This window comes from Vigna radiata, chromosome 4, assembly GCF_000741045.1.
Source record: "Vigna radiata var. radiata cultivar VC1973A chromosome 4, Vradiata_ver6, whole genome shotgun sequence".
Classification (NCBI taxonomy): domain Eukaryota; kingdom Viridiplantae; phylum Streptophyta; class Magnoliopsida; order Fabales; family Fabaceae; genus Vigna; species Vigna radiata.
Genome location: NC_028354.1, coordinates 4,596,809 through 4,614,878, shown reverse-complemented (window position 1 = coordinate 4,614,878; position 18,070 = coordinate 4,596,809). Strand labels below are relative to the sequence as shown.

The 18,070-nt window shown below is 32.6% G+C and overlaps 3 protein-coding genes across 5 annotated transcripts; 2 read left to right on the top strand and 1 right to left on the bottom strand.

Annotated features, from left to right (window-relative positions):
* Positions 1 to 2,057: 2,057 nt before the first annotated feature.
* Positions 2,058 to 5,848, top strand: LOC106758759. Of its 3 annotated transcripts, none has more exons than XM_014641741.2 (8): positions 2,058 to 2,522; positions 2,770 to 2,970; positions 3,081 to 3,221; positions 4,291 to 4,410; positions 4,503 to 4,589; positions 4,815 to 5,064; positions 5,158 to 5,254; positions 5,569 to 5,848. In XM_014641741.2, coding segments are annotated over exons 1-8 (1,287 nt in total). In that variant the 5' UTR covers positions 2,058 to 2,132; the 3' UTR covers positions 5,570 to 5,848. The 3 variants fall into 3 exon arrangements, with proteins under 3 accessions (XP_014497227.1, XP_022635327.1, XP_014497226.1); XM_022779606.1 differs by having other exon boundaries at positions 5,146 to 5,254; XM_014641740.2 differs by having other exon boundaries at positions 4,815 to 5,254.
* A 4,501-nt stretch (positions 5,849 to 10,349) lies between these two features.
* LOC106758909 lies at positions 10,350 to 14,978 on the top strand. The gene is made up of 4 exons (XM_014641916.2): positions 10,350 to 11,153; positions 13,082 to 13,365; positions 13,646 to 13,873; positions 14,242 to 14,978. Exons 1-4 carry the CDS (start codon positions 10,727 to 10,729, stop codon positions 14,743 to 14,745), a joined length of 1,443 nt encoding a protein of 480 aa, XP_014497402.1. The 5' UTR covers positions 10,350 to 10,726; the 3' UTR covers positions 14,746 to 14,978.
* A 1,749-nt stretch (positions 14,979 to 16,727) lies between these two features.
* On the bottom strand, positions 16,728 to 17,435 carry LOC106759168 (histone H3.2). The gene has a single exon (XM_014642190.2). The coding sequence runs from the start codon at positions 17,351 to 17,353 to the stop codon at positions 16,943 to 16,945; it is 411 nt and encodes a 136-aa protein (XP_014497676.1). The 5' UTR covers positions 17,354 to 17,435; the 3' UTR covers positions 16,728 to 16,942.
* Positions 17,436 to 18,070: the final 635 nt, after the last annotated feature.

The following is an 18,070-nucleotide window of genomic DNA, read 5'->3' as shown; positions in this document are numbered from 1 at the left end:
TCATAATTTCGTTGCAGAAATCCACTTATATAATACCGAAATTAGTAAAATAAAAACGAAATAAAATAAACCCGATTACAAGGTCTCTGACACATATAGTACAAAAACTTTAAATAGCACAAGTCTTTTTCCTACTTTTGTGTCTCTATCATGCATCTGGAGTATATGCAACATATGCTTTCGTGTAACCAAAAGTTATACGATCATCACAAAACACACAACCACAAATACAAACAAATATGGATACACAACTACATTATAGAAGAACGGAACCACGATTATACATTCATTATAGAAGAACGAAACTGCAATTATACATTCACACATTAAGCACATCAAATAAAACAAGCAAGGTCAACTTCCCTTACCTTAATTGAAGTCCAAGCTTTCTCCATTGTCTCATGTTGCAACTCCAAGATCATCTCCTTAGGTTTAGATGCCCTCTTATACTATATCCATTAAATGACTAAGGTTTAAAACATAAACAAAGTAAACTTTAACTCAAAACAACAGAAAGTGTTAGCACAAAGTGTTAGCACTAAACGAATTGAATTTCGTTTAAGTAATACTATAAATACTATTATTTAATATATTTTATATATTTTATAAAATTAGTTATTATAATTGATTTTAACTCACTCATTCAAGACTTCTCCACCCATAAAACTCAATCATAATAAATTATATTAGCATTAAAAAAATATAAATAAATAAAAATATATTTTATTTTTATATTTTATAGTCTTACATATTTCATTTTGCATATTATTGTTATTTTATATATCATAAATCACAAAACCATTATAATAATATAAGATAGACTTATAAATTAAACTTTTTTTTCCATTAATAAAATATTAACAACTAATAAATTTTTATATAAAAATATAAAATAAAATATTTCTCTGTAATTTATTTTTGTTTTCGAACCAAAATGAATTATTTTATCTAAAATATTTCTCTGTAATATTTCTCTTGAATAGCCAACGATTACTATCTCTAATCACTTTAATCTATATCAGATCTACAGCACGCTTATACAATCAAATAATTTTCTCTATATTGTAAACTCAACTTACATTTTAATTGAATTATCAGATAAAACTCCTATACGAAACCACAAAAATTACAATTAATTATATTGATGTTTTAGACTTCAGGATTCTTGTTTTCAGGCAATCTAATTAACAATTTCATGAAACCTCTAAAGTAATACAACCAAGATCTAATCCAGATTTCGTTTAATTTTTTTTATTAAAGTATGTTAAATTCTTCAAGAAATTTGTGAAAGAATTTTATGTTAAAAAAATAAATTAGATTAAATTCGCCTATACATTTTAAAAAAATTGTGAGGGGAAACATTGACTATTCAAGAGTAGGGAGTTTAGAATTTTAATTATTCAAGGGCTTGCTAAATTCAATCAGGTAAAATGAATCAACTGTAAAAATGTTCATTAAATAATAACATTTTAAAAGTCAATATATTTTAATTATGTCTATATTAATATCATTTTAAACATTGATTTTGTTAACACATTAAAGAGAAAAAAATTGTTTGTATGCAATGACCCCATTGTTCATTCAACTCTTATTTATTTATTTAGAATACACATTTTGGTCATCGGGGAACCCTTTTCTTGTGTTTAAAACATTTAAAATCATTAATGATTTTTAATTACATTACCTTAATAATTCTTCTAAACTATTTTCTTACAACACTTATTTTTGAAAAAAATTTCTGTCAATCATTGCACAGTTGAGCTTCCTTACAACTTTATTATTATCTTTTTTTCATTAACTTCTTTCCTTAATTTTACAATTATTATACATAATAACATAAATACAATCTTTATTATTAGATGTGAAAGGGTAAGGTAAAGTTGTAATTTTTAATTACAAAACCATTAATATTTTAATATCTAAAAAATATTATCCTCCTATTTTGAATTTTGAATAAAATAGGAAAATAGGGTACAAAACGGTGTGACCAATCGCGTGAAAGGGATTTTTGGATTTTAGTTTATTTGTAAGGTTTGTCTTGTCCTGATTCACCATTTCACCCTTTCAATACTTTGTCTTGTACCATCACCATGGCTTATTCTATTCTTTCCCTCTCAATTTCAAAAGTTTGAATGCACGCAAACGCTGCGTCTCACTTCAATCACGCTGCCATGGACGCAGCTGCTAACGGTGACGGAGTTCCGTCTCATCCGTTGTTCGTGTCCGTGACCGGAGTCTCCGCCTCTCGCCGCCGCCTCTCCGCAAGCTTCGTGGAGCGGAGCCGGCCTGTCTCCTCGGAGAAGCCGATGGCGTGGTTATCGCTCCAGGGAAGGCTCCTTAACGCCGATGAAGCCAGCTCGGCGAGAACCATCGGCGGCGGCTTAAGCGCCGAACAAGCCCTCGCTTGGGACCTCTTCCCTCCAATCCATAGGTTCCTCGTAGTCGCCGTCATTGGCGCTGCCGTTGCACGCTCCCGGAAAGACCTTCGCATATGCCACCTCGAAAAATCCGTTGAACTAAGGGTACAATTCGTAACGTGCTTTTCTCTATACTATCTGTTCAAATCCGTAACTGTTATCGCTTTCAAAATTAATATTCAAATCTATTGTATGTGACGTGTAAATGAGTAATGTATTATGCTCTCTCTTTTAATGTGCTTGTTGACATATATTCCTTACTTCTCTGCTTGTTTATTTATGAATGGGTGTGATTTTCTTTTATGATTTTTTTGTTACGATTTTGTTTTGTGATTTTATTGCACTTTGCCAGGACCAGGTGCTGTCGAGCATGCAGCAGAAGCTTGACACTCTTTGCGAGTTGGTTAACAATTCTAAGGAATACTCAACTACGAAAAAGCCGTGTGACAAGGATGGGGAATTGCAATTGAATGAGACTTTTGGAACTGAGAAAGTTAAGCTTGTTGATTGCGGTTGTTGGCACTGTGAACAGCACTCTGCTTTCTTTAATGAAGTAATGGTCACAATTTTGATTGTTTCTTTTTGTCGCTGTTGTGCAATTAAAATTATGCATCTTCATAATGTGTCTAATTGCCTTTGATCACTCGTTGACTTGGTCTTCAGGGTGCCTCACCTGCTAGAAACTCCGGTGCAAATGAGGTGCTGCAATATAAGACTCCCTTCCCTAATGAGGATCAAGAAGAACGAAGAATGTCTGACATGTCAGATTGGGCTTCAAGTGTTACATCTTCTGCCGATATCCAGGTACTTTTTTTGGGACTCATCTTTGTTAGGGTCCTGGGAGAGTAAATGGACCAATGTTTAATTTAACCACAATTTGGTTGCGGGTGTGTTGATTCTTTGATTTGGTTTCAGATAAAAAAATCATACGAACGAAATACAAGATAATAATATACCTTTGGTTTGAGTGAAACGTTAAATTTGAATAAAATGAATTGATCTTTAGGGATTTGTTTATTGTTTTTTTTAAAAAAAAATAAATAAATTTATTTTGTCGCAGTGAAGATTGCTTTTTAATTTGACAACTAATTAAAAACAAAACTAAATTCAAAATGAGTGACAATCATGGCTTGAAAATTATATTTACATAACTGTTAGAAATAATAAATGAAAGACCACACGTGAGACATGTGATAATAATTGTATTACAACCTCTTATTATTATTTTACTGTCATATATTTTGCATGTGACTGTGACAACAAAATATCCAAAACACCTAGAATCACATCCTGTTCGTATCAAATGTTCAAAATGCTACGTAATGCTACATACTAGTATAAATATAGTAATTATTGGTTCGGTTCAATTTTGATAATAATCATTGATAATAAAACAAAACCACAATTAGAAATGTGTTTTTCAATGGATGTTGAATGGTGTTTGCATCGGATATGTAATTTTATAAATGTTTACCTTTTCATATTGCGTTAAACAAATTATTGGAATGATTTTATAAGGCTATGCAATTTTGATCCTGATTTTTCTATCACAAGTGGGTCATAAATCTTAGCATCGGTTACTTTGACATGAGATCTGTAACTCAAGCAAATGGTGGTTCATAAGACATTTTGGTTCTTTGAGTTCCTCGACCTTGATTTTCACTGGAACCGGGATAATTAATAGAAATAGTTTAATTATATTTTATTGGAAGTGGTTATTATAATTGAAGAATTGTAATTGTTACGTTTTTCTACTTTCTGGCTACGTTGTTTTCCATTTCTTTCCTTCCATTATCTTTTGAATATTAATTGCAGATATACTTTTTCTTTCGTATTGTTTTGGATAACTTTTCACGCCTTTTGTCATCCTCAGTTAAACAATTTGGCTGTAGAACAAGATATTTACAATCTTAGGAAAGATTGTGAAGAGAAGGATACCACAATAAAGGAGCTTACAACTCTGTTAAGCTCTAACGAGGTTGCTAATTGCAAGGTAACATTGACATTTTTAGATTAGAATTTGTAACTTTTTTTTTTTCTTTGTTCTAATTCACTCATTACTTATTATACTGCCATTTAAAACAGAGGATTGCTGAATTAGAGGACATTATACGGAGGAAGAATACAACAATTTCAAAATTAAAGAAAGACATGTCTGTTCTTGAACAAAAGGTAACACGATAGCATATAGTAAGGTATATTTAAAAAACCGGGATGTTCCACTTTGGTTTTTTTGATACATGATAAGAAGCCAAACCCAGGAATTTAAATTAACGTGGAATAAATATGCATTACAATACTGTAAGCTCTCATAGCACTGCAAAACATGAAGGATTCCGTATCTATGAATTTCAATTGCTTTTTGTATATAAAGGACTCTTTCACAAATACGTGCAGGTTGTGCAGCTTACTAGACTTCGTCGACCCTCTTTTTCTCCCAGTGGCTCAAATGACAGTCCTCTCCCGCGAATTATGATAGATAACCTTCTTTATGATATGGAGAGCACCTCCAGCTCCTCGTCTTCTGATTCGGATAGTTCCTCTGTCGTAAAAGAATCGAATCTTCCGGCTGATATTGTCTTGAAACAGGATTCTGCCTCCAAAATTGATCAGAAACATACACCGGGAAAAGTATCCAGTTCATCAGGTAGAGTTTTTGAACGCCACTCGAAGTCTCGATCCATTAGTCCTCGTAGAGAAGCCTCAAGTAGCCGAAAATCTAATGCAGCTTCTTCTTCAGTCCAAAAGCAATTATCAGCTCGTGGAGACTTGAAAAAGACTAGAAGACGATCTCTTAATGGAGACAAGAGTACGACTGCGCACAAGAGATGGGTATAGTAAGTATCTAAAATCATATCAATGTTATGGTAAAAGTTCACAAGTTAGTTATATTTACTTGTGCTACAACTAGTGTTTTATTGTTTGAGTTTGATTCTCAATTGTTGCAGTTGAGAGTCAGGAATCTTGCACGAAAGTTTTAGACACATTTTTATACATCGGCAAATTTCTTAACATGGTTAAAACACAAAATTATATGGGCACCAGCTATTGCCATGAATATACCTTCTTTGTTTCTGATTACATTTTGTATTCGTCTTATATTAAGCGGTGAAATTCAGCAATGTTTATTCGCTTTCGTTTCTCCTTGTAGGCTCTTCTGGAATGCATGTTTGTGGTATAGTGTGTCCTATACCATGCAATTATCCTATCCAACGGAAATGAAGTGGCAAACAGAAGATGGTAAATTCTTTATGGGCTTATATATCAGTTGAATACTTTAGCAGTGGCACATTATGGTTAGACTGGTAGACCACAACACAGAGGCAGGGATTTTCTTCAAATCTGTTAGTGCTTTCTAGCAGTTGGTTTATCCTTCACTTCATGGATTTTTACTCATTAAATCCAATTGATCGATGGGTATCTTTCTATCATTTCTGTTCAGAAGGTTACGTAATTTAAAATTCTCAAAAATAAAATATTTTTCAGCACCTCCATATTTTCTCACTGCACCCCCTTAGGCAAGTTGAAAAGGCGGTTTTGCCCTTGTTTTCGTGCTCCATTTTCTTTCTCCTCTATATGCATCTTCTTCCCATTCTTCTTCATCACCGCAGCACTGCTAACGCCAATCTTCTGCACAGCGATCCCACCGCACCTGACCCACGTCCTCCATCAAGAGACCCTCCATTGTTTTATCCAAACCACATTTCGTATATAAAATTCCAACGAGACTCCTTCCTTTCACCATCTCTTATTCCATTCAACCCTTTTACAAACTGCTCTCTTACACCACTCTCAACAATACTGACACACTCTTATGTTTTTCCGACTCTTTATAAAAATATTTATTTTATTTTATGCGATTTATTTGAAATACGTGTTTTTATTTTAAATTATACTTCCTGAAATTAAAAAAATATATTTTAAATTATGTATTTCAAAATATAAAATAAAAATTTATTTCAAATTATACCGTTTATAATAAAAGATTTATATATTGAAATATACATTTAAAAAAAATTATATTTTAAATTGTGTAATTTAAAATGTATTATTTATTTTATATTAAGAAATATATATTTAAAATATAATTTTTATATTTGTATTTTAAAATGTATATAAATTTTATATTTCAAATTGTACATTTCAAAATAGTTTCTAGATTATGTATTTTTAAATTTGGAAAGAATAAAATTGAAATTTTTAAGTATGTGAAAGTGCGCGAAGAAATTATGAAAGTGGTAATAAAAAGAAAAAGAAAATTATAGACGTGTCGATAAAAAAAAGACTTTATGAAGGTAAAGGAAGAAACAAGCAACTTAGGATTTGATTCAAAATTAATCCATATGAATTTTTTTATGTTGTCCTTAATTTTGTAGTATTAATATTTTTAAATTTATCTCCATCCCATTTTCTAATATTATTTAGATTAAGCAAAATAGAAAAAAATAAAGAAAGAGGAAAATTGAAAATGAAAACAAATTATTTTCTTTTAAAAATATATGGCAAAAAGGTAGAAAAAATGTTTAAACCTTCGTTTTGGTTCTTGTATTTGTTGATCAATCTTAAGTAAATCTTTTTTTTTATTTTGTGTCAATTGGGTTTATAAACTTGTAAAATTACCGTCGTCTAGGTGTGATGACGTGGTGTACACATATGTATATATTTTATATTAGGTATAATTTTTTATTTAATTTGTTATTAAGTCATGTATAACTGTCAAACATCGTCTCATAATCCTTGACGAAAAACTTTGCACCAATTAGTTTCTTATTACAGATTGATAGGTTGAAGTTCTTAGTTCTCTCACACAAGAAGATCATCCTGTTCTGCCTAGTTAGAGTAAAAATCAAGCTATACACATTTATAGTACCAATAATGATAGAATCATTAAGAAAATAAAAGGAAAATGACAAAGAAAAAGAAAGAAGAAATCTATTTGTTTTCAATCCCTTAATAACCCTAGCAAGTCTTTCAAATTCCACGTAATATAAGACGTAAGTAAATTTTAACGTTGTCAGTGAAAATTTAACAGAGAGGACTTAATTAGTTCATTTTTACAAATTTATGAATTCGATTGAGAAAAAAAACGAGAATTTATATGAGATTGACACACCAAATTCTAAATAAAATTTAAATCTAGAAAAAAGAAGGTACATGTTATGGACAAGTAGAAGAGTGAAGAAAATTAAAAAATAAATTATATGATGTGGAAAATGTTTGGAGAATTCCATGCCGTGGCTGCGCTTTGCTTTGACTTTGATCAAAGCACCTTTTCAGAAGTTTGTCTTCTGTCACTCTCACACTCACCTTCAGTCCACCTATGCATGCGCCTTTTCTTTTTCTCCGTTCATTCCTCCACTTTCAAAATTCAACTCTCATCATTTCCAACACCAAGATTATAAATAATCAAATATTTCTCATAATTTAAATCATGTTTAACCAATTTAAATTATAGATTTTTTTTTTCTTACTTTGAAAGCTAATTTTTATGTGTATATAAATGTTTTTAGCTAGTTTTTAATTTCTGTTTCGGTACGCGAGCTCTATCGTTTTTTTTTTACAACGGATAATTATTCATTTTTATCACTTTGGATAGATGTCAAAGTTTGTTTAATGTCAAAGCAGTTTTGTTTCGAAAACAAGGATAATGAGTAATTAATAAATCATTTACTTATTCTCTATTTATATATATATATATATATATATATATATATATATATATATATATATATATTGTGAGCTTTTCTTTAATATTAACTTAATTAGAGTCTAAACATGATTAGTCGCGATTAATCCGTTAATCATAAAGGTTTTATATGTTAATATATTTTACTTTAACCATTCTATCGTTATAACATGAATGCACTTTGACAATCCGATCTAATGTTAGTTTATCAGATAAGATATACTATATGATTTCTAATTTATTATTCTTTACTTCTAAGAGTAACTTTTATGCTTAATAATTTTATAAAATATAAAAGAAACTTTAATATCATTTAAAATAAATGAATTTTAAGTTTATTTTAATATTATAAAATTTATGATATCAAACTCGTCCTATATACTAGAATAAACTATTTGGGCATTCTTATAACCATAAAATAAAATATACTTTGAATAATAATTAATCAATTCAACTTTAAAAGTTTTTTCCGTTGAAAAAATGGGAACAAACATCCTTGAAAGTTATTTTTCGAGTCAATCTTTTGAACTATTTTTCAAAAACTCATTATTAGAAAAAGATACATTTTTTTTTTTGCAATTAACTGACGAGGGAATACAACATTCTTTCATTTCCTTTTTGACATAACATTATTCTGAATAAGAATAAGCCAAAGGTTAATTTAGTTCTTGCCTGGTTCCGACCAACTGACCCAATTTAGTTCAACAACATGACTTTGACTGTGCGAAGAAGAAAAAGAATATGACAGTCAAAGAGATTGTGTAAAATGACGTGTGAGGAATACAGTTTCAAAAACCATATCATAAACATTCTATTCCATATTTACACGATCGGTAGAATATTTGGAGTTCTCAAGAAAAGTATATTTAAATTATTCTCAATATTAACATATAAGTTTTTAAAATAAAATAATGACTTAATTTGATCTTTATTTTTATCAGTTTTATTTAAAGTGGTCACTTTTTTTTTATGTTCAAATGGTTTGAATTTTTAAAATTTTTGTTCAATTTAATAATTTTTTTTATGACATCTAAATTGTTAACGATACAGTGTCTAAGTCAACTATAAGTGAATGATGTGATCTACTTTGTCTGACATGACTGTCCATCTCATCATCTTCATCTTGATCACTTCATCATCTTCATCCTAACCACCTCATCATCTTCCATCTTCAATCTCAGGAACTCTAGCTACCGTGACCTTCTCTTTTATTGCGACACCACTGCAAGGCACAACAGTTCACCACCGTGAACCCACCAAGTTCACGGCACCACGAAAACCAATTATTGGCTAGACCATCTTCGTCGCATCAGCCTCCATTATCATAGTGTCACCATTAAACCCTTGCAAAACCCCAAATTGCAGTCACCATGAATCGTGAATCCACTATTGCAAAATCTTCCATCGCCACCAATAAACCACTGTGATACATCAAACCTCTCTCATTGTTCTCCTTCAATCTCCTTCACCACAGTGTCACCACGAAACCCATACGAAACCCTAAATTGCTACCATCATGAATCACAATCTTCCATCGCCACCAATGGACCACTGTGACGCATCAAACATCTCCCATTGTTATCCTTCAACCTCCTTCATCATCAAAAGACAACACACACAAACACAGTGAGGAACATTGCACCACTGCAAGTACGAACCCTAAATCGCGAGATCTTCTCCACCACTTCGTGAACCTCCATCTCCATCAACTTCAACGCACCTCCATATCCTCCATCGTATTAGTTTGTTCACTAAACCCACCATCCAAATCAAACAACCACCGTGGAAGCCACCAGGTTAGACCATCTCCAAATCAATCGTGAGTCACTTATCACCTTGCCTGTCCAAGAAACCTACAAATCAAAAAGTTAGATCAAATTACAGAAACCAAACCTAAGAGAAACCGATATAGAGAAAGTCTCAAATCGCGAGTTTCATCACAATCAAAAATCAAGAAAGTCCCAATCCACAAGCTTCATCACACCATGGAAACCCAACATGCAAAAATTGATTCCTTAATTTTAAGTGAAAGATGACACATTCAAGTCTCATTGGATAATTATTACATATGTTAAAAGACTCACACCTCTTTCAATAATAATTGACATAAACACTATATAGTTAATGATTTAAACTTCTCTAAAAAAACATTAAATTGAACAAAAAAATTTATTAAAATTGGAACACCGAAAAAAGTGAAGGCCTATAAGATAATAAAATTTTTCCTTTAAAAATTTAGTACGTGTGGAAGAAGAAGCGTTGCACATAAAATGGTCAAAGTCTAGAACTCCATGGCAGGATGGATCATGTACTTTTCCACAAACCATAAATTGTTCACATTATCAACCACCATCAAGCTTCTTTGACTTCCCATTCAAAATTCATTTTAGTTCACATAACAACTACAGTTTTAATTTCAACAACCATTTACAACAAGCATCCTTCAAAATTTCCCTCCTCCCAAATTTTCCTTCAAGTTAGTTACTTAGTTTTAGTTAAGACGCGTTTGGATTACAGATTCACTCGTCGTAACTTTTTATTGTTTAGTTGTGTTGGATAGTGTGAAGGCGGTGTAATTGAAGCTGACAATCCAAACAGCGATACAGGGTTGCGTTAGGTTAACATGATCATGGATAGAACATCACAGAGCAGCTCCGATTCCCCGACACGAGATCCGAAAGTGCTTTCCATCGAATGTCTGAGAGGAAGCTCGAAAGCCGACGAGTGGACCGGCGACATGCTTCAAAGCGGCGACATCGTGGAGGAGCTCCGAATCGGTTCGACGGCGAAATCGCAGATCCGGTACCAGTCACCGTTCAAGGGCGGGAGGAGCGGCGTGCAGAAGATCCTTCAGGAGGCGTTCAAGAAGAAGGAGACGTCGATTGTGGTTCGGGTGCGACGAGGGTCGGAGGAGTTGGTGGAGTTGCAGGCGTGCATCGTGCCTAACGAACTCGCGGCGAAGAAGGGTTTGGTTCTTCGCTCGATTGATGACCCGAATTACGTGGTCGGGTTCTTGGATCGGACCGAAGCAGAATGCTATGAGCTTCAAGGTACGTTGCCATCTTTGGCTAACTTTCTCTCTTGTTTTTCTTGTTTGCCTTTTGACTTTTGAGTTTCCACGTTTTATTAATAGTTAATAATTATTAGTTGATAATTAATAAATTAATAAATAATAAATTGTTTTTGAGTTAAGCTTGGGTAGTTGGATACTGGAGGAATGTGCTATACATGTTCATGCTAATTAAAAAAAAGGTTAGTTAATAGTATTTATTGCATTACTTTTGTTTAATAGTAATAAGTAAGAGTTGACAGAACGATAACGTACGAAACGAGGAGATGAAATTAACTAAGCTTTAGTATTTTAGCCTGGAATAAAATCATTAAAATTAAATTTATAACAAAATTATATTTTTAATGATGAATTTAATTATAATATTTGAAAAATTCTTTCCGTAGAATTATTGCAATTTGATTTTGAAATAATGATAAAGGATGGTGCGTTTTAAAGAAGATCACAACACGTTGTCATATTAAAAATTAGAATAAATAATCTGGAGTGTCAATATCTGAATTTGACATTTCTAATATTCTATTTAATATTGTAAGTTATAATTATTTAAAATAACACATTAACCTTTCACAATTCCTTCATGTGTTAAAATTACTAATTTTTTTAGTTAAAATAGGAAAACGGTAACTTATGATATAATTGTTTATTTTTGTCGTTGTGCCTAAATAGCTTACACGTAACGTGTGTGGGGTTGCCAATGAGTTGACACTCCATCGAGTGCACGTGTATATGGCCCATTCCATCTCTTTCTGTGATTCCATTCCCATTTGCTTGGGTGAACTTCACGTATGAAACTTGCTTAGATTCATTTTAAACTTGTGTTTCTTCTTGTGAGGTCACCTTTCTGGCTGCTTTTTCTTCTTTTTCTTATAAAACGCCAAAGATAATGTTTTTAATTAAAAATGCTTTGTTTTTTCACAAAAGCTGCCAAAACAAAGTCAAATGCTTACCACATCCACCATCTGAAAAAAATAGAGCAATGGAAAATACCAATTTCTCCCTGCCAACACATCTTTACATTAGAAGTATAGAAGCTCAGTTTCCTCCTATTTGGTATGCTACTCAAAGGATAACTTGGGTATAACCTCTGCTGCTTGGTTAGCCTCTTTAGCCATAGGAAACATTCTTTTATACACGTTATTACATTTAAAATGTAAGGAGTAAATTAAATTAAACTTGGGCACTATAACATAAGCAATAGTGTTATTGACCCAACGGACAGATCAAAAAATGGAACTGTAGGCCGGAAAGGCATAATGTTTCCTGATATTATCTGTTTACCCTGAACCTAGTCTTCTGTCTTCTTTTAGAATCCAGATGCAGACTTTTACTTTATTTGTTCTAATAAAAGCTCAATACCTATGTCACTACAAATACTGAAACTTAGCTTGGATAGATGTGTCTTACATTGTTTGTTTTCTAGTTGGAGGGTTCTTTCCAGGCTTTATTCAAAGTTTTGAACGACCATTAAGTTGGTCTAGCAATTTTTTAACTGTAGCCGTTCTATTGCAAGAATGCCAATATGAACATATGATAAAGCAACCGATGCCTCTTTTGTCAAATATACAAGTTAAAAGTTTATGCTCTTAATAACGAATTTTTTTATAACATGGATGAATTGCAACCAAGTATTCCAAATTTCTGCCGATGGCTTGTCCTGTAATTTGTGAGGTTATACCCTCTTAAAGCCCTGTATATGAAAAAACCAGAAAAATCAACACATCTTATTACAATGACCTTATATTATTCAGGGAAAGTTATTCCGCGTCTTTTTTTAAACCTCTACGTCTGTATTGGCTGATCGTCAGCAGTTATTTGGTCATCGATGCCAATGGCATTGCTATTTTCTCCACTCTTTTACTTTCGATTATCATATCTAATATTTGTTGCAATAACTGCTCTTTACAGCTTCAAGGGGCACTAGGATGGTAAATGCATTGACCAGGACCAAGTTACAGGATGGATATGTTTCGTATTCATGGGAGAGGAGGATGCAAGAAATGCTACCAATTCCCAATTCTAGCAACTTTCTTTCTATATTATTCCTTCCCAAAGCTTCAGATCGGGTAGCTTCTCGCTACAATGATTTGGAGGATACCCTGGCCAGGGCAAATGCATGGCTCAATGCAGGTCAAGCTTCGGGGGTCCCTATTGTCTTCATGAACATCCAAACTGAGTCCCTACTTACTAAGGTAAATGGTCACTCATTATTGTGACTTTCTTGAACTTTGAACTTGAGATCTTAACCTTCTAGAAGAATTGGTTCATGATATGATATTTTGCTTCCTCTTCACAATATATATCGCATTTGGTCATAAGAAACTGTACGACAAAATTTAAGATTTTATCATGTCTTGTACACTAGGACGCAACGAAACTTTTACCATCTTCCTTTTTTTTACTTTTATTTTTTTAGTGCTATATTGTTTTGTTCCGTATGACAAAGGAGTTTCTCTTTTATTTGTGTGACAGATATCAGGAGAGACTGCTTCTTCCACTGTGAATGCGGGGTCTTTATCTGACTTAGCTAACTTGGCAAATGAAAGCCTTTACGGGTTTGAGGATTACCATGGAGTAGACATTGGCGTTGTACGAGCAGTTCGCCTGTGGTATGCTCCGGTTGCTGGAGAGTTCTCTATTGAAATCAAACTGAAAGAGGAAGACTCAAAGCTTGGCTTTGCCATTAGTCGTACTGAAGAGGTTTCTATCTCGATCATGAACATCTATATACACTAACGTAAATAAAATTAGAGACCGTTGTTTAGATGTTGTTTGTAGCATTCTCTAGAGCAAATTTGAAAACTTTTGTTTCTTAAATTATCGAGGTGAAACTCAGATTTCATTAAAAATAGTGCAAGCATTACATAATAAACTATATATAGAAGATCTGGTTCGATGTTATATATATAACTGTCACGTGTGAGACTTGTGTATCAGATCTATAGATTATTATCCATTATTTGTTAGTAATGAACAGTTTGGATCCCCTACCGTGTGTTGTTGCATTAAAAACACATCGTATTGTTTAAGGTTTCAGCCAATTAATATTTTTCTTTTGCAATCTACAGGGATTTATTTTCATCTCATCAGTCATTAATCAAGAAAATGTACCAGCCACACGATCAGGCCTGAGCAATCTGTATAAGCTGGCAACAGATACTTGTAGGATGTTGGTGGTTTCAAGAGTGTCAAATCAAAAAGTCCTTCCATGGATGGTTTCTTCAACAGGAGCTATTCGGTGTTATGACACTGTTTCACTCAGCCAGAAGCTGTCCTTGCACCGACACACCAGAGTTCCCATTCTCCTGCACGTCTTCCTTTGGGACAGGGCCTTGGCTTCAAGTGTAGGAAGCACAAGATTTAGGGCTCTGTCTTCTGTGTTGCCATCACATATATCTGAAGTTTCGTTACCACCCATTCCCAACGAAACTCATGTACTGCCATTGCCCCCTCCTCCACCTTCTGAACCAACTCATACATCAGATATTTCCCACTCAAGGCTTCAGAGAGACACGGCTGGGGAATTCTCTTTTAGATTCCATGATTTTGCTTTGTCTAGTAACTGGGTATGATGTGCTTGCATATTAAATCATTCATTCATCATGTCATGATATTTTAGTTTATTATTGTATATATAATATGCATTGCTTTTAGACTTCACAGGCCTTGTAGATTTTTCTTTTTTGCTTCATTAACTTGTTCACGGAAAAGTATAATAATATATCATGACTTTTTTGCTTAGCAGTTGACTGCATATGGACAAGTTAGGTGTCATTGAAATATAAAGGTTGGACTATGTGTTGTTCATTGCAATTTAGACTGAAGTATATATAGTTTATTTTCTCATCTTATGTAATTAAAATAGTTTATAGCTCTCATCAATCTCTCAAAGATGAATTTGATGGTTTAATCTAAATAATTAAACGTTAAAGTTATAACTTTTTATACATTATTTTTAAAGCCATCAAGACAATCACAAAAATAATAGTGTAGGGTATCGATATTAAAATTATTACAATACATTTGTATTTATTCATATTAATCGATTCATATTTTTTGTTTAAACTTTACGTTAATAAACAATAATCATATAACAAAATAAATATATCATAATAACTTTATACCCGTTTTGACATTTTTTATCAAATTATTTTAATCTACATCTCAATACATTTAACCAAACTAGTTTGTTTATCTAATTTGCGTTTATCTTGCAGATCGAGAAATAAAAAAATCAAAAATTGTATAATATCTTGAAAAAATTTATTGAAAAAGCTGCATTTTTTTTTTTAAAAAAAAGTGGTAATTATGTAAAAAACACATATAATACAATAATAAAATATGAAAGAAAACTTTACTAAAGTACATCACACAAAGTATACAAAAATTAATATCACTAAACTTTTACACAATTGCTTATGAACTATTCACCTAACATGTTTATGGGATGGAACAAACCACCTAAACAAATCTGTCTAAATGCACTACCTCTTTACAGTTTTTTTTTTTAACTTCGCTTGCAGGTTAACCCCATATCTTCTTTTATCTATTGCTTTAAATTGTAATTTAGTAATTTTTAAACAAATGAGCAATAGTTAAAAAAAATTGTATTTTAATTCAAAATCCAAAATACAATTTTACTTAATCTAGATTGTTCAAATATAGTAAAATTTAACCATAATATAATATTTATATTAAAACATTTGATTGTTGTAAATTTCATATATATTAAAACAAACGTATGTATTCTCTACTGCAAGTAATATTAATAACAGGAATGGTCAAGAGGGAAGAAATAAAAATAAGAAAAAACATGAACAATAATGTAATTTACATCCTTTGGTTAAGCAGAAAATAAAATGAAAAATATTAAAATAGAAGAAAAAGAATTCTGGCGAGGAGAATAGAAAACACAAACCATTGATGCCTGCCTATGCTCATCAACGGTTCTAATTTTAGGTTTTAAAGATTCTCCCAATTCTCCCAAACCCAAAATATTTCAAAATTCGCGCCATACCTACTTTCATTACCTATATACCACAAACCTAACCCCAATTTCTATTCAAAAATAGTACTTCTACGGAAAAAAATAGGCAACTAACCCAAATCCACTGGCAGAAAGGCGCCGAGGAAGCAATTGGCAACTAAAGCTGCTCGGAAGTCCGCTCCGGCCGCCGGTGGAATGAAGAAGCCCCACTGCTTCAGGCCAGGAACGGTGGCTCTGAGAGAGATCAGAGAGTACCAGAAGAGCACTGACCTACTTATACGAAAACTTCCATTCCAGCGGCTGGTGAGAGAAATCGCTCAGGAACGGTGGCTGTGAACTCGTTTGAGCGATCAAACAATAGTTTAGGGAAAATATCGAAGCAATCGAATCGAAAATTTTACATTCTTGGTGTTCTTCTAATGTTTCAAAACATTATAAACGTATTCTTTATAAGATGCAATACTGAAGAGAGAAAATTATCCATTTCAGATGAGCTAAGGGTTCTCGCATACCTTCTGTTAGCACTGTTTCTAACCCCAAAAGATAAAAAGTACAATCTTCCAGATATAAATGTATGAATTATGGCAAACTATGTTCACCCTGTAATTCAATAAATAAAATATAACAGTTCTGCATAAAAGTAAAAGATAAGAGAATTTCAACTAGAAAACACTTCATTTTTTTCTGATCTACATTGGACTGATACAAAGCAGTTCAAACAACTGAACCAGGGAATTAGAATAAGAGAGAAACTTAAAGGCAGTCTAAAGAACTATGAAAGCTCAAGCTCTCTCGCCCCTGATTCTGCGAGCGAGTTGGATGTCCTTGGGCATGATAGTGACGCGCTTGGCGTGAATGGCGCAAAGGTTTGTGTCTTCGAAGAGTCCAACAAGATAAGCCTCAGCAGCTTCCTGCAAAGCAGAAACAGCGCTGCTCTGGAAACGGAGATCAGTTTTGAAGTCCTGAGCAATTTCTCGAACTAAACGCTGGAAAGGAAGCTTTCTGATCAACAATTCGGTGCTCTTTTGGTACTTTCTGATTTCTCTGAGCGCCACGGTTCCCGGCCTGAATCGGTGAGGCTTCTTCACGCCGCCCGTTGCCGGAGCAGATTTTCTGGCTGCCTTGGTGGCCAGTTGCTTCCTCGGAGCCTTGCCTCCGGTGGATTTGCGTGCAGTTTGCTTGGTTCGTGCCATTGGTGAAAAAAGTTAGTACTTGTTTGGCTGCAAAATCACTTCTAGATGGAGAGTTGTTGTTTACAGTGTAAGAGAATTATATTCCAATGAAGATTTATACACAAGATGTAGATTATGCGATGTATCTGAGCCGTCCAGTTTTAATTAATCTACGGTTACAATTGCGATCCGTGTATACGTGAATGAACCAATGAGATTCGATTGTTGAAGCGGCAACTTTAATTTTGTAGCTTTCGTTGTTTCGTTTCATCGGAAAGCGCGGGCTACTTCAGGTTTTTTTCAAGTTTAGTTATTGGGTGTTTCATCCATCAACTCCAAGCTTTCATCCTGCACCTCCAAAAATTACCATTTTAGTCTTAATTAATATTATTTTAATATTTTCTCTTTCTTCATAAAGTGATTTTGCACCCCTTTAACTTTTTCTCTTTCTTATTAAAGTCAACTTACACCCTTCTAATTTTTTCTCTCTTTTATTAAAATCATCCTACATCATTTTAATAGATTTTAAAATCTATGCAATTTTTATATAAATTTTCTAAATTTTATTTCGAGATTTAAAATTTAATAAAAATTTAATAATAATTTAATTTAATTTAAAATTTTAATATTATTTAATACACATTTATATCTTAATAATTATTAAAGTATAATTTTAATTATTATAATAGTTATGTTAAAAAAATAAAAAAAAGTAACTAAAATAAAAATAATAATAAT

Bases quoted from the DNA above. Each gene is read 5' to 3' on its own strand.
- LOC106758759 (XM_014641740.2), top strand. From the start codon at position 2,133: ATGCACGCAAACGCTGCGTCTCACTTCAATCACGCTGCCATGGACGCA. The intron at 2,971-3,080 runs GTAATGGTCACA...CTTGGTCTTCAG, and splicing joins ACTCTGCTTTCTTTAATGAA to GGTGCCTCACCTGCTAGAAA. The intron at 3,222-4,290 runs GTACTTTTTTTG...TGTCATCCTCAG, and splicing joins CATCTTCTGCCGATATCCAG to TTAAACAATTTGGCTGTAGA.
- LOC106758909 (XM_014641916.2), top strand. From the start codon at position 10,727: ATGATCATGGATAGAACATCACAGAGCAGCTCCGATTCCCCGACACGA. The intron at 13,366-13,645 runs GTAAATGGTCAC...TTTGTGTGACAG, and splicing joins CTGAGTCCCTACTTACTAAG to ATATCAGGAGAGACTGCTTC. The intron at 13,874-14,241 runs GTTTCTATCTCG...TGCAATCTACAG, and splicing joins CCATTAGTCGTACTGAAGAG to GGATTTATTTTCATCTCATC.
- LOC106759168 (XM_014642190.2), bottom strand. From the start codon at position 17,353: ATGGCACGAACCAAGCAAACTGCACGCAAATCCACCGGAGGCAAGGCT.